General features: G+C 51.2%; 2 protein-coding genes across 7 annotated transcripts in view; one reads left to right on the forward strand and one right to left on the reverse strand.

The window, feature by feature from the left end:
• Lrig1 (leucine rich repeats and immunoglobulin like domains 1) overlaps window positions 1-6,331 on the forward strand; it is a 146,191-nt gene extending 139,860 nt beyond the window's left edge. For 2 of the 5 annotated variants that reach the window (XM_045136105.1, XM_045136103.1), the window contains exons 12-19: window positions 9-172; window positions 897-1,217; window positions 1,989-2,270; window positions 2,869-3,288; window positions 3,724-3,849; window positions 4,266-4,412; window positions 4,749-4,985; window positions 5,069-6,331. In XM_045136105.1, coding sequence (XP_044992040.1) covers window positions 9-172; window positions 897-1,217; window positions 1,989-2,270; window positions 2,869-3,288; window positions 3,724-3,849; window positions 4,266-4,412; window positions 4,749-4,985; window positions 5,069-5,304 — 1,933 coding nt within the window. In that variant the 3' untranslated portion in view covers window positions 5,305-6,331. The remainder of the gene's footprint in view (window positions 1-8; window positions 173-896; window positions 1,218-1,988; window positions 2,271-2,868; window positions 3,289-3,723; window positions 3,850-4,265; window positions 4,413-4,748; window positions 4,986-5,068) is intronic. The other 3 variants (XM_045136106.1, XM_045136107.1, XM_045136104.1) reach the window with 3 other exon arrangements.
• The window catches only part of Slc25a26 (solute carrier family 25 member 26), an 86,319-nt gene continuing 77,647 nt past the window's right edge, over window positions 5,481-14,152 (reverse strand). The window contains exons 8-11 of one of the 2 annotated variants that reach the window (XM_004669093.2): window positions 11,581-11,645; window positions 10,785-10,858; window positions 6,859-7,022; window positions 5,481-6,520 (exon numbers count right to left, since the gene is read on the reverse strand). In XM_004669093.2, the coding sequence (XP_004669150.2) occupies window positions 6,905-7,022; window positions 10,785-10,858; window positions 11,581-11,645 (257 nt within the window). In that variant the 3' untranslated portion in view covers window positions 5,481-6,520; window positions 6,859-6,904. Of the gene's footprint in view, window positions 7,023-10,784; window positions 10,859-11,580; window positions 11,646-14,152 lie in introns of both variants that reach the window. The other variant, XM_045136108.1, reaches the window with a different exon arrangement.

The raw sequence follows: 14,152 nt of genomic DNA on the forward strand, positions 1-14,152 counted from the left end.
TCTCTCAGCCACATCCGCAGCGAGAGCTTCCTCTGCGACTGCCAACTCAAGTGGCTGCCCCCATGGCTGGTGAGCAGGATGCTGCAGGGCTCCGTGACAGCTACCTGTGCCCACCCAGAGTCACTGAAAGGCCAGAGCATTTTCTCAGTGCCACCGGAGAGTTTCGTGTGTGGTAAGACCACCTTTCATCCTTTCCTTGTGTAATGAAGGCTCTTAAGAGGCCAGCAGGAACCTTCCATTACTGGACCAGAGCCTGCAATCCTAGTTAACCTAGCCCCTGGTCAGACAGCAGTTGCTGGCTAGTTTGTTTCCCATGGGAACCACCTTGGAGCCCCAGAAGACACGGCTAGAGGAGACGGAAGGGCTCTGGTGCCTCGCTCATAAGGAGGGGGCTTCTATGTGTGTTTCTCTCCAGCACGGGATTGAGTGGTTAGACACAGGAGGAGCAGCCGCTGCAGTAGAATGAATTTTTCCGCACTGACCCGCACTCTTGCTGTTTGTCCAAGCCACTGAATCAGTGAAATTCCTCCTTCAGGGGGCTGCCACGTTGCTCTTGCCATCGTTTTGAGAAGGCGTGGTCATGATCCAAGTTTGGTTGCAAGGAGCACAGAAAAGGCTGGGCAGCTGGGACAGGGTGACTAAGATGGTTTGAGTTGTCACTCAGGCTTGCTCTGCACAGAAGCCGGACCTGACATTCTGGAAAGAGTCAGTTCTGACTGGTGGTGGTGCGGGTTTGAGAGGCAGGCAGGCCTGGGCACCAGCTGTCTCCTGCCGGCACGGGCTTGGTTTGCCGAGGTTGGTAGATGCGACCGTGAGCCTGACATCCACAGAGTCACATTCCAGTGCTGGTGGCTCTGAATGATCTGGTGCCTTACAGTTGGTCCTTCTTTCCCCAGACGACTTCCCAAAGCCACAGATCATCACCCAGCCGGAGACGACCATGGCAGTGGTGGGCAAGGACATTCGGTTCACGTGCTCAGCGGCCAGCAGCAGCAGCTCCCCTATGACCTTCGCCTGGAAGAAGGACAGTGAGCTCTTGGCCAACGCCGACATGGAGAACTTTGCACACGTCCGTGCCCAGGATGGGGAAGTGATGGAGTACACCACGATCCTGCACCTCCGTCGTGTCACTTTCGGGCACGAAGGCCGCTACCAGTGTGTCATCACCAACCACTTCGGCTCCACCTACTCGCACAAGGCCAGGCTCACTGTGAATGGTAGGGGGGTCATCTTGTGGGGTCCCATTGTCTGTCATAGATGTAGAGATGACTGAGGCAGACAGACAAGTCACTTTCAGAGGGTTTTCCAGGGTTTGTCCCAGTGCAGGCTTTGCTGAGATGGCTTAGTGATTCAAGTGCTTGCCTGCAAAGCCTAAGGACCCAGGTTTGATTCCCCGGAAGCCAGATGCATCTGACGTTCACTTGCAGTGGCTAGAGGCCCTGCCGTGCCCATTCTCTCATACACACACAAGAATAAAAAAGAAGTCGAGTTAGGATAATATTGAGCAGCTAGTATGTCTTTTTATCTACTTCCGGGCCTGCTGTTGGAGTCTTCCCAGCCTAACAGGACAGCGTGGCTTGTGGGTCATGGGGAGGGGCCAGCGCTCTGCCTGGCCAGTTACAGGACACACCCTTCCCACACTTGGTCTTGCTATCTTGGCTTCTGAGAGAGTTCCCATTGTTTGCTGAAGACTTAGGCAACTGTTAGGCTCTCCAAGCCAGCCTCCATGTGCCCTGCCTACAGCAGGTCCCTTAGGAGCCATGCCACCGGCTGTAGGCTCTCTCTCAGGCTTTGGAGGACTGTTCTAGCCACTGTTAGAGGTAAGGATGTGGAGCATTCCATTGAAGGCTGGGCTGTCGTTAGCCCAGAGGCGTCAGGAGAGGTTCTGTGCACCCCGGCACTGCTCCTAGTGGCAGCGCTGCTTGCCAGTCAGTTCTCCTGCCTTACCTGGTATGTGCCTTTCCCATAACCTCACCTGTATTTTCCAGTGTTGCCCTCATTCACCAAAGTACCCTACGACATCGCCATCCGGACTGGCACCACGGCCCGCCTGGAATGTGCAGCCACTGGGCACCCTAACCCCCAGATTGCCTGGCAGAAAGACGGAGGCACGGACTTCCCTGCGGCGCGAGAACGGCGCATGCACGTCATGCCTGACGATGATGTGTTCTTCATCACCGATGTGAAAACAGACGATGTGGGCGTTTACAGCTGCACGGCACAGAACTCGGCCGGCTCCATTTCAGCAAATGCCACCCTGACCGTCTTAGGTAATGGGCACTGCGGATCCGCCCCGGGTGGCGGGGCAGGCTCTTAAGTACTGTAGGCACCTGAGGTGAGACACTCTGCCCTGTGGAGTCAGAGATGGTAACTATGGTAGTCTATTTCTACTTAGTTTGAAAATCTGGGCTGCTTTTTAATGGTGTCATTTGAGTGTGTGTGTATTTTTCAGTGCTGGGTTGTAATTATCAATGAATTAGTCTTTCTAAAAAAGTCTGTTAAAATTTGAGAGTGAATGGGTAGACCAGGGCCTGTGGCCCTTAGTAACAAACCCTAGACACGTGTGCAACTCGATTACGTAGGTTCTGGGGAGCTGAACCTGGGTCCTTTGGCTAAGCCATCTCTCCAACCTGAACAGAGTCTTGATACAGGACTAAGGTATCTGTCGTTTGAGTAAGAAGCTCTTGGTCTGTCATAGCCGAGACTGGGAACAGGTGGCTTTTGTGCTCTGCGTTCATCACTCTTGTTGAAGCCATCCTTGGAACTGCAACCACCGAGTTGGGTTAGCTCTGAAATTAAAAGGACTGTCCTTTGTCCAGCAGCGGAGGCCCATAAGCTAAAGGTACTGTTTCCATCGACTTCTTGCAGAAACCCCCTCCTTGGCAGTGCCCTTGGAAGACCGGGTGGTGACTGTGGGAGAAACCGTGGCCCTCCAGTGCAAAGCGGCCGGGAGCCCTGCTCCGCGTATCACCTGGTTCAAGGGGGACCGTCCTCTGAGCCTCACCGAGCGGCACCACTTCACCCCGGGAAACCAGCTGCTGGTCGTGCAGAATGTGGTGGTGGAGGACGCAGGCAGATACACCTGCGAGATGTCCAACGCTCTGGGCACAGAGCGAGCTCACAGCCAACTGAGCATCTTGCCCACACCTGGCTGCAGGAAGGACGGGACTGCGGTGGGCATCTTCACCATTGCTGTGGTGTGCAGCGTCGTCCTGACGTCACTGGTGTGGGTCTGCGTCATCTACCAAACCCGGAGGAAGAGTGAGGAGTACAGCGTCACCAACACAGGTCCGGCAGTGTGGGCGGACGTTTACAGGGGAGGAGGAAAAGGCAGTGACATTGGTGCCATCCAAAATGTGGGTGAGGCTGCAGGCTCTGCCAAGGGTTCCTGTGTATCCTAGAGCCTTTGTGAGTATGGATTCTGAAGAGCGCAGGCTGGATTGTCACTGATCTCCAAGGAGGGTACCATGAAATGAGAATTCTCGAATGCACTACTTGCTGACCTCTGCTGTACCCAGTTGCAGGTCAATTCAGAGGTGCCTGCAGCCCAGGCTTATCGTGTGGTGGGCTGTCCATGGGTCCTCCTCCCTTTCCTGGTCCGGGTACAAAGTAGGTGAAGGTTTGAGGAGCTTCCCAGAACCTGTAGACACAGCCTTCATGACTACTGTTGGGCAGACCCTGGCTCAGGGCCTAATGGTATTTCACCGTCTCCTCACCTTGCAGATGAAACTATAGTGCCTCCAGATGTCCCAAGCTGCCTCTCGTCTCAGGGGACTCTTTCTGACCGGCAGGAAACCATGGTCAGGACTGAAGCTGGCCCTCAAGCCAATGGGCACATTGAAAGCAATGGTAAGTCTCCCAGTCCAAATGGCGTTAACTACCAGGAAGAACATTCTGGGTCCTAAAACCACAGTACTATCAGCCCTTTATGGGTCTGTGAATTCAACCACTTAGATTGCAGATATTCAGGAAAGGAAGACTGTACTGAATGGGCAGAGATCTCCCCTTGTGGTCTTCTATACACTGGGGTAATAGCTGCTTACCCGACCCATGTCGCGAGTTCGAGACGTGCAGGCGCCATGCACAATGGCCAGGACAACTTCTGCACTCCCGTCAGTGTGGCAGCTCCTTTCGCCTGCAGGGGTTAAGGCCTCACCTGAGCTGATTTAGAAAACATGACTCCTTGTTGGACAGCTCAGAGGATTTGTAGGGTCCTTTCATCAGGTAGCTGAGAAGGGCTGAGCAGCCTCTAACCCTCGTTGCAGGGGTGTGTCTGAGAGATGCAAGCCTCGGTCCAGAGGTCGACGCTCACGGCATCGTGTGCAGGCAGCCCAGGCTCTGTGTCGGCTATTCAAAAGAGCCTTGGAAAGCGGTGGAGAAAGCCGAGGGGACAGCCACTCCGCATAGACTAGGTAGGGCTTTGCCTTTTGACACCAAGTTGTCTTCCAATTCTGTTTTGTTTGAGCTTTGCCCCTTAAGTTCCTTAGAAGTTAGTCCCTTTTCAACATAACTTTGGAAGCTGGTCTCCAACTCATGGCTTTCCAGGTGTTGAGAGTACAGGCCTGAGCCACCAGGGCTCTTTAAAAGCTTCATTTCTAAAGAGTACTTTCCTGTGATCAGTATCTGTTCTCCAAGTATTCACTCGGTGCAGGAGAGCCATCCCTTACTTGGGCTTGTGTCTGAATGGCCAGGGCCTCGAGGGATGGAGATCTCATTGAGGATGGTTCTGACTGGCCTTTGCCCTTTAGCACACAGTGTCCCTGCCATATGCAGCACCGACTGCCACTCCCAGGAACAGGCCTTCCACCCTCATCCTGGATCCAGAGACACTGCACAGTCAGGTGACCGAGAACATTCTCCACACCATCCGTACAGTGGGACTGCTGAAGGGTCACACCCCAAATGTGGGGGTTCCCTCTACCCCAGTAACCATGACAGAATACTGTCTTTGAAAAAACAGCCAGTGGCAACCTTGGATGGGCAAGGTAACGTCTAACACTTGGGAGGAAGGGTTGGGAGCCATTACGTGGTCAGTGTGCAGAGTCTGAATTGCCACCTTTTCTCACAGGGGCTCCATGGACTTCATCAAGCTTACATGAAGCAGACTCTATAGCCCTCCAGCCTTCACCCACGTTACCTTCAGGCAACTTGGAGGATGCCGCCCCTCCCAGTGAAGCCCAGCACTTGCTTGCTTCCGACAGCCACCTCCCTGAGGCATGTGACTCCAGTCCTGAGTCCACACCACTGGCAGGACAGCTCACTGGGAGACGGAGAGGACCGTTGCTGTCAGCACCAAAAAGCTAGGCTTTATCTACCTCAGCTCTTGTGGTACCAGTCTCGACAGAACGGGAGGGAGGAGAGGCAGCCTGGGCTTAAGCACCACTGATCTGTACATAATTCTAACTTCTGCTCCAAGGACTTGGAAGCACAGAGATGCAAGAGGCTATTTGTGTACAAAAGGAAGAAAAAGTATTTGATACCATTGTACATAAGAGTTTTCATATATATATTATATATCTTTTACAGAGGCTATTTTAATCCTTTGTGCATGGTTAACAGCAGAATTACAGTTTTGACAATATTATTTTTCATATCAGGTTGCTAATTTCTAAGGGGTCGGGAATAGCTCTGGTGCCTTAATGCACAGCCCACATTTAGGGGCAGAAAGTTCATTTGCCACTCACCGTTTCAAGCAGGAGGGAAGGCTGGCTCCGTGTGCATGGCTGGGCAGTGTGTGTTACCTTGCCAGAGCAGTGGGCAGGACCGCCAAGCAGGGCCTCATCCTTCTTTGCAGCTCATTTTAGAGTTAAGGCAAAGGCTGCTGGTCTTAGTACCTGTGGATTTTCTAAAAACACTACATTGGGGGTAGACAATTCTCACCTTTCGGAATGAGATTTCTACTAGGGAGCCAGCCTGTCCACACCATTCCCTTACACAGTGGGTGGAGCTGGGCACATTTGCACTTTTGGGACCTGCAGCTAACCATCTTGTGAGTGCCAATGTGTAATTCATTAAAATTGCATTGAAACAAACGAGGTCCTTAAAATCTCAAAAAACAAATTCCTTTAGCTAAAGGGAGTTACTGACAAAATGCTGACCTATGTGAGGTCCTCACTATTCTGCACAGGTAGGTGAGTAATGTTACTTCCACAAAATATGTGAACTTGCTGCTTCTGAGAGGCAATGTGAAAGAGGAAGTATTACTTTTTATGTACAAAGTTATTTATTTATAGAAATTTTGGTACATTGTACATTGAAAAACATGTAAAATATTGAAGTGTCTAACAAATGGCATTGAAGTGTCTTTAATAAAGGTTCATTTATAAATCTATGTGCATGCTGGGGTCATTGTTCTGCCTTTGATAACTTCTCCTGATGAAAAAACTTGGACAGACCAACAGCACATTCCCGAGATGCTGACCCACCTGTAAGGACAGTGGTGGCCACGGGGCTCAGCTGACCAAAGCCACCTGGACGCATCTAGTCACTGGAACTGCAGTGGCCTGTGGCTGGCACATCTCTGAAATACAATCATGTTGCCCGGGATGGATCGGAGGTTAGCTCACAGCAGCTGCCTGTGCACCTGCAGCTCGTTCTTTCTGAACCCAGCTATAATCTTGCACAACAGGAACTAGCCCAGGGGAGAAATGCGCACACAAGCACAGCGCTTGCCTCCCAACTGCCTTCTGGTGACCCCACTATCAGGCTGCAGGAAGTGAGATATGAATCAACCGAAAGCTTGACAAGGCCTGGCCCCAGCAAGCTTATTTATTAAGGGGTCAGTGTAGAGTCCCAAGGGACACAGTCTCCGGGTCACCACAGTGCAGCACTGACTTTGTGGTTCAGGTAGCTGCTCACCAGGACGTAGGTGGTCTCCAAGGAAGAGGGTGAGGTAGTGTCTGTTTCACAGGCGCTTCCAGCCCACTTCCAACAGCAAGCTACGAGTCTGCTCATAAGCACCCAGAAAGATGAATCCCCCAAGGCTGATGGCTGCTGTTCGCGGGAAGATGCCTGCAAATAACCTAGGGAGAAAAAAGACGAAAACCAGCTTGAGCCATGCACCCACCGCTGCTCAACTCGACCACACCCTGCCTGGGAAGCCTTCGTCACAATGTGTGTGTCCTTTTAGAAGGACACTAAGACACAGGCCAGCTGCCTGAGCTCCCGTGGTTGGCCTCTTCAGGGCTTCCCTGATGGCACTGGATCTGTGACACCGTCCCACAGATCGCCTGTTCTGGTGACTCAGTCACATTGTGTCCTCAGGTCTGTAAATGTGATGCTACAAGAAGGAATGGGGGACTGTAGAGGGGGGTCATTTGGCTTCGCAGGCAAACACCTTCTCCAAGCCACGTTTGAGTCCCCAGGACCCACGTAATCCAGATGCACCAAGTGCATGCATCTGGAGTTCGTTTATAGCGGCTAAAGGCCCTGGCGTGCCCATTCTCTCTTCCTCTGTCTAATAAAGAAAAAATGTAATTTGTATTCCTTTTGCTCTGTCTGCCTGAGGCACACAGCGGCCACAAGGAGGGAGGGGCCTCCAGTCCCAGGCACGAAGGACTCAATCCATGTTTGAGCAGAACTTAGGACATTGAGGGTTCTTTGAAAATCCTCTCTAAGATACACAGGTGCTCTCCAGAGATGCTCACTGTGACATGATGACAGGAAGGGGTCTGCAAATGACCCTCCCCTGGTGACGCAGGCCACAGCACTGTGACAACACCGTGGAAGGTCCAGCTTGCTGGAGAGGGTTGGGGGGATACAGGTCCAGCCATAAAAATTTACAGTCCTGGCACTAAAAACAAAGTCTGTAAGCTTGTAAGTCTGAGGAACACAGAGAAAGGAAGGTCTGCCCTCTGCCAAGGGTGGGTGACAAGATATCCATTCATTTCTACCACATTCAAACCTCTGTTTTTACTGACCAGCATATATTTTGTATGCAGAATGACAGTCATAAAATCAGAACTGATGGGTGTCCTATGAAAAGATAAGATCTGCGGCAAATGCTGTGTTAGGTCAACAGCCATGCCTTTTGAAGACACAGGAACCTCAGCCTAAGTTGAACAGGGCCAAGAAAGCTGCACACTCAGTGTGACTGGGTGGAGCAGCGAGCTGGCCTCCCTTCCTCAGCACTCAGAGAAAAGTGGGGGCTCGGCCTGACTTTATGGGCCCCTTTTAGTGGACTCAGGATTTAGATCGTTGTGTAAAATTACTACACATACAATTAAGAACCTCTTTGTTTATCTGGAAATAACCATGAAAACTCAACACAAGACTGAACCATACCAGTAAGAAAATAAGTTGTCTGGCTTCACAATACTTACTGTTTTGCATAGGTAAAAAGTTGGTGAGGACATAAATTACCATTTGGAGGCCAGTGCATCATTTTGGCTTGAAAAATGGGTTCATCTCCTTGGCTATATGCTGCAGAGGATCAGGAGACAGTGAGCTGCGCACACCTCTTGACCAGAGTCCTCCCTCCTCACCTTCTTCTGATTCCTGAAAGCCTTTGTTTTATGCCACCAGTAGCTCAACAGTCCTAGCACGACTCCATAACTTCAGCCTTGGGTGGACATTCATATGGGGAGGCAGACTTCACGGAGGACAGAGTGTGTTCCTGAGACCATGCCTCACAGGACAGCAAGTGGACAGCACTTCATAAGCAGGCACAGAGCAGTGAGAGCTGTTCCGGCACGGTCTTGCACTGGGGGAGCCTAACTTGCTCATCTGCTCTGGAGGGCCCTGCCAGGAAGCAGGAGGACCTGGAAGGGTTGGGGTGTGTGCAGGGCTGCAGGCTGGGCCACCTTCAGGGCAGAGTGTGCCAGGATCACTGCTGAGATCAGCTGCCTAGGCTGGGGCCACTATTTCATTTGATGTTTGGTGCAATTACCGGTCTCTTATCCTATCCTACAAAGGGGCTGTGTCAGAAGTCCTAACCCTTACTGCCAGTAGCCTGCACCTCAACCCTGCTCTACGCATGCCAACGGGAGCCCAAGACTAAAAGCTTTCACCTTTTGCAAAGCTAACCCTGGGGCAGGACAGACACGGACCCTTCGCCTCTCCAGTCTCCTCCTCTCCCCATAGTTCTGGCAGGCGAGAACTGCATCACGGAGCCACCATGCACCTCTGCCTGCAGGTGTGGCACTGGTCTGGCATTGCTTTAACTGGCACAGGTGTGCCAAGCCTGGGACAGGGAAGACAGGTTGCATCATGATCCTCAGTGTCCATGGCAGGGCATACCCTGACGACCATGCCAATCCCACCATCAAGTTCTCAGTAGCGGGACCTGGAGGTCTGCCTCATTATCTCACAAACCCACATGTGGGTCCAGTCAGTGCTTAACACCTATGCAGGTCACCATCTAACATGGTGCTTCAAAGCTTAGTTCCTCGTGCCACTGCGCTGTGCGATGCACAGCTGTACCAACGCTAGCGGGCCTCCAGCACAGCCTCACAAGGTGCCAGCCTCACAAAGGAGCCCAGCACAAATGTTTCCCCTGACCCTGTCCATCCTCTGTGTAGACATCAAGAATCAGCAAGTCATCTCTGCCAGACCCAGCTGTCTCAGCACAGCAGGCTTGTCATTCAATAAAACCATGAGCTGCATTTCGAGCTTACAGTGGGGCTCCTCACTGGCAAAAGCTTCAGTTTGGGCCTGACCTCTCCCACTCCTGCCACTTCATTAAAGCTGTCCTAGTTACACAGACATTGCCATCACTGGGGGACACAGTGGGCTGCAGTGCCCAGTGAAGAGACCTGAAGAGCGAGCCGAGCAAGGGGAGCAGGCCTGCACTGTAGCACTACCCAGAAGCAGCCCCGCCCTCTCCAAAGGGAGGCTGCTCGGAGGCCTGTCTGCTGGGAGGCTCCCTCTTCGACCTCCGAGATGCCAGTGTTCGCACAACCCTGCGTGAACACGTCGGGCAGGAGGTCCCTACTTTCATCCCTAAGATCCCAGCATCCACACAGCTCTCAATATTGTGAAAACAGTGCTGGTGTAACATCTTGGACAGCTGTTTAGGACATGAAGCAAAGTATTTTTATGCATTTGGTTAGTAGTACTGAATACCAACACTCCACTGAGGTGCCTTGCACCATGGGACCTTGGAGCACCATGCACTGCGCCAACCCACCTCGCTGAAAAACATTCTCCATGTGCCACGATGTCCCACAAGATGACAGGGCAACTGAAAACTTCCTACTCCCTAACATCTTCACTGCTCCTCTAGGTTTACAAGAGTCTAGACACATAAATGCAACTGCTTGTTGTCCTCAGTCAGTCCTGTCACATGCTGAACAGGTTTGTAGCTAGAAGCAACAGGCTATGTGGCATGCTCCCCAGGTATGTGGCAGGTGATGCCATCAACAAAAATCACAGCAACCACACAACAACTCTACCTATGGAACACATCCTGTCACAAGGACAGCCATGGTGGTGGTGTTGCTAATAACAGTTGTCAGAACCCAGCCCCAACACTTCCCCTCATGCCCTTACAGGCAGTGTGTAACCAGGAGCTTGTATGAATGCTGTAGCCCAGATGCCGGTGAGGACCAGCTGTGTCCCCAGGGACAAGACCGAGGAGCCCGGGACTGGAGTACCACAGGCCTCTGCCACATCACATTCACTTGCACACGCACATGCACACGCAGCATGGACATCCCATTCTGTACACTCAGTTGAAGGGAACTAAACATGCCCACAGTCACAAGAGGGGTTCATGCCAATGCAGGCTGGGAGACAAGAGGAAGAACTGGGGAGGAGTCAGGGCAGCTAATGATCTCAGTCCTTACCCTGCCAGCCCCTGGGTCCGCCAGACCCCGTGCAGGGCAGAGAGCACGTCTCCACCAGCAGTGCTGGAGCCTGCCTGCAACGTAAGAGGAGACCATTACCGTGACGCCCTCAGATGCACAGCCCACACCCCCATCTAGGGCTGAGTCTCCGCTAGTCTACAGGTTCTTGGAAATCTCACTGGCCCAGAAGCAAATGCACTCAGGCACAGTCAAGCGCTGGTGTGGCCTGTGCCACGGGGAAGGAGCTTTCTCCCTGCTAACCCAGATTAGCGATGGGAACACGGGGCAGGAAGACGACTGAAAACAACTATCTCACCCAAGCACAGGGCTTACAAGCCCAAATGGTGCAATTTTAAAATGTGCCTACATAGGGCACTCTGAGCACTTGGAATTGGTTCTCAGGGTTGGTTCTGTCCACTGGTGCCCAGAATTCCATTCACACTTGCTCTACTTTTCCATAGGACAGGACTTCCTACAAAAACCTGTTTTGGATCTGATGTATTTCCTTAACTCTCAACCCAGAATTTTCTTCTTAGCAATTCTGTTAAGTGCCTGGCTTCAGCTCGGAGCCCATGTAACCCAGGTCAACCAGTCAACCGTGAGCCTGACGCCAGTCAGGAAGACCCACCAGCCGGAAAGTAGCCAACCTGTCGTTCACAGCACAGCAGAAGTGAGAACGCCTCTGGAATGGAGCAGCACTGGGCACGTCTGCCACATGACTACTGTGGCTGCCCTGTGATGACTCCTTCCTTCGCCCTAGCCTGTGGTGACAGCGCTAACTGGTAAGGCCACTTACCTTTGCCAGCATGATTCTTGTCTTTGCCACATCCAGAGGTGTTGTGACCGCAGCCGCGAAGCCACCTGTGCATGAAGACAGGACACTTGTTCATGAGCGCCGTCAGTGGTCACGTGTCCATTAAGACCCAGCACTGCTCATGCTGTTCGTGACGTCAGTGGTCACATGTTCGCTGACTCCTCCTGTCAGTCACTTACCATTGTGCCCTGACCATGTGCAGGAACAGAACGCACCTGTGTGCAATTCGTTACACACGTCTGTGCACAGCAGTGACAAAGAGACCCCCCCCCTTTTGCTCTCAGGTCATAGAACCAAGCCCTGAACGGCACCTTGCTCTTGCCACAGACCAGCTAACTAAGCTGCACGTATGTGACACACAGATGCTCGCACGTGCACTCCCGGGCTCCGTGCCACCCCGCAGCCCACAGCTGTGAAATACCCATATGCTTCTAGTGCTTTTCCTTACGTGAGGAAGACTCCTGTGTGTCTTTCTGATATAAATGGTTAGGGTTTTTTTTTTTCTTTTTAAGTTAAAGGAAAATGCTTTCTATATTTCACAGGCTCTTGGTAACAAGCCAGAAAGAGTTTCATACTGGGGGCTGGAGAGATGACTTGGTGGTTAAAGGCGCTTGCTTGCAGAGCCTGATGGCCCAGGCTTGAGTCCCCAATACCCACATAAAGCCAGATGCACAAAGTGGCTCATATGTCTGGTATTCATTTACAGTGACAAGACGCCCTGATGTACCAATTTTCTCTCTCCTCTGGACTACTTTAAAAAGAATGTTTAAAAAAAAAAGTTCCATATCCAAGCCGTCTGTCCATCTTAGAAGTTCCTCTTGCTTCAGCCACAATCTTATGCCATATGAATTTCTATCTCCCTTCTCCCGTGTTCTAGTGATTTATACACCATGATGGCCACATTGACTATAGAGTTTAACAGCATCCACACCTGTGGGCAGAGATGGAAAAACTTTTGCTAAGAAAGAGTTTGTGGTGTCAATATCTTACTGAGTATGGTACAAAGAAGACAGTTAAACTGCCAACCGTGGCAGTCCTCAAGGACACAGAAAGGACAAACCCTACAAAGGACACTGGACAGGGGAAGAGGAGCTGCAGGTGGGCTCAGGAAGGGCACCTCAGAAACAACTCTAGGCATCCTCTAGTGTGGCATGTGTATAAGAAAGGCACTTGATCTCCACAGTTCTCTTTCTAAATATGTGGCTGAAATCAGATCACCAGTGACCCTCTGCTAGACGGTGACATGCGTTACGACATTTTTGGAGAGGCTACCCACTTTTGTGTTTACGTTCGATGTTTTGTTACCCCCAGTTGTCACACACACCCTAGGACTGGAGAGTTTCAACATCCCCCTTTGTTTAAAATTCCCTTTCTTGCTGGGCATGGTGGCACACGCCGTTAATCCCAGCACTTGGGAGGCAGAGATAGGAGGATCACTGTGAGTTCAAAGCCACCTGAGACTACATAGTGAATTCCAAGTCAGCCTGGGCTAGAATAAAACCCTACCTCAAAAAAAAAAAAAAAATCCCATTCTTTTTACCCCTTTACAGTTATAAATATGTGAAAAGCTTCAGTCCAAATTTGAGGGCTACCTAAATTTTAGAGGCTTGATTAAACCTGGTCCTGAAATCCTTACTCTAAAAATATTTTTATTTGCAGGGGGAGGGAAGAGAGAGAATGTGAGCTGGTGTGTGGGCCTCCTGCCACTGCAAATGAACTTTGTGATCTGCCTTATATGGGTACTGGGGAATGGAACTGGTCCATCAGGCTTTGCAAGCAAGCACTTTTAACCACTAAAACATCATCTCTCCAGCCCCTGAAATCCTTATTCATTACAAAAGACAAAAAAAAAAAAGTCTGCCCCAGAGGAGCAATCCACTTTAATTATAGAACAGGATCCAAGAAAGTTTCATGTGCATACAAAACTAAACTAAATAAAAACAATCCTCAGAAAACGAAACAAGGGTCATGAGTTTATGACACCCCAACTTCCTGCTCCAAAATCTCACTACATTTGTTTCCCTGACTAGCAATAAGGTCTATCAGGGCCTGGCCCAGCAGGACCCATCTCTGTAGTAAGAGGCAGCAAAGCTGCAATCTGAGGCCCTTCAATGGCCGCTGGCTATGGGTCACTGCTCACCCTCCAGCTACGGCGTTTGTGTGACACCTCAGGCTCCAAGAGGGCGGGGACACCGGACGTGTGGAAACTAACCTGCAGACAGCTCCTGAAAGCTGAGGCTGCTCTCAAGCCCTGCTCACTCAGAACTGTGACTCTAGGACACTGGTCTCTTAAGCCTTAGAACGTGCAGGCAGCTGTGTGACAGACCCGTGTAGTCTATGCAAAGGGTCGACAACAGCTTGCGAATCATGGGACTTGGTCTTGTCCTGGGTGGGCAGGGTAATCGGCAATTTCTTCTGGCCTACTGCACACAGCTGGTACTCGCTATGCTTAATGGGATTTCCAGACAAGTGCTCACAGTTCTTAAAAACTGAACATGGGAACCAGCAGAAGGTTGAATATATGACCCCCATAGACTCAGGTGTTTTATTAAAG

The sequence above is a fragment of the Jaculus jaculus genome, chromosome 16, assembly GCF_020740685.1.
Source record: "Jaculus jaculus isolate mJacJac1 chromosome 16, mJacJac1.mat.Y.cur, whole genome shotgun sequence".
Taxonomy (NCBI): Eukaryota; Metazoa; Chordata; class Mammalia; order Rodentia; family Dipodidae; genus Jaculus; species Jaculus jaculus.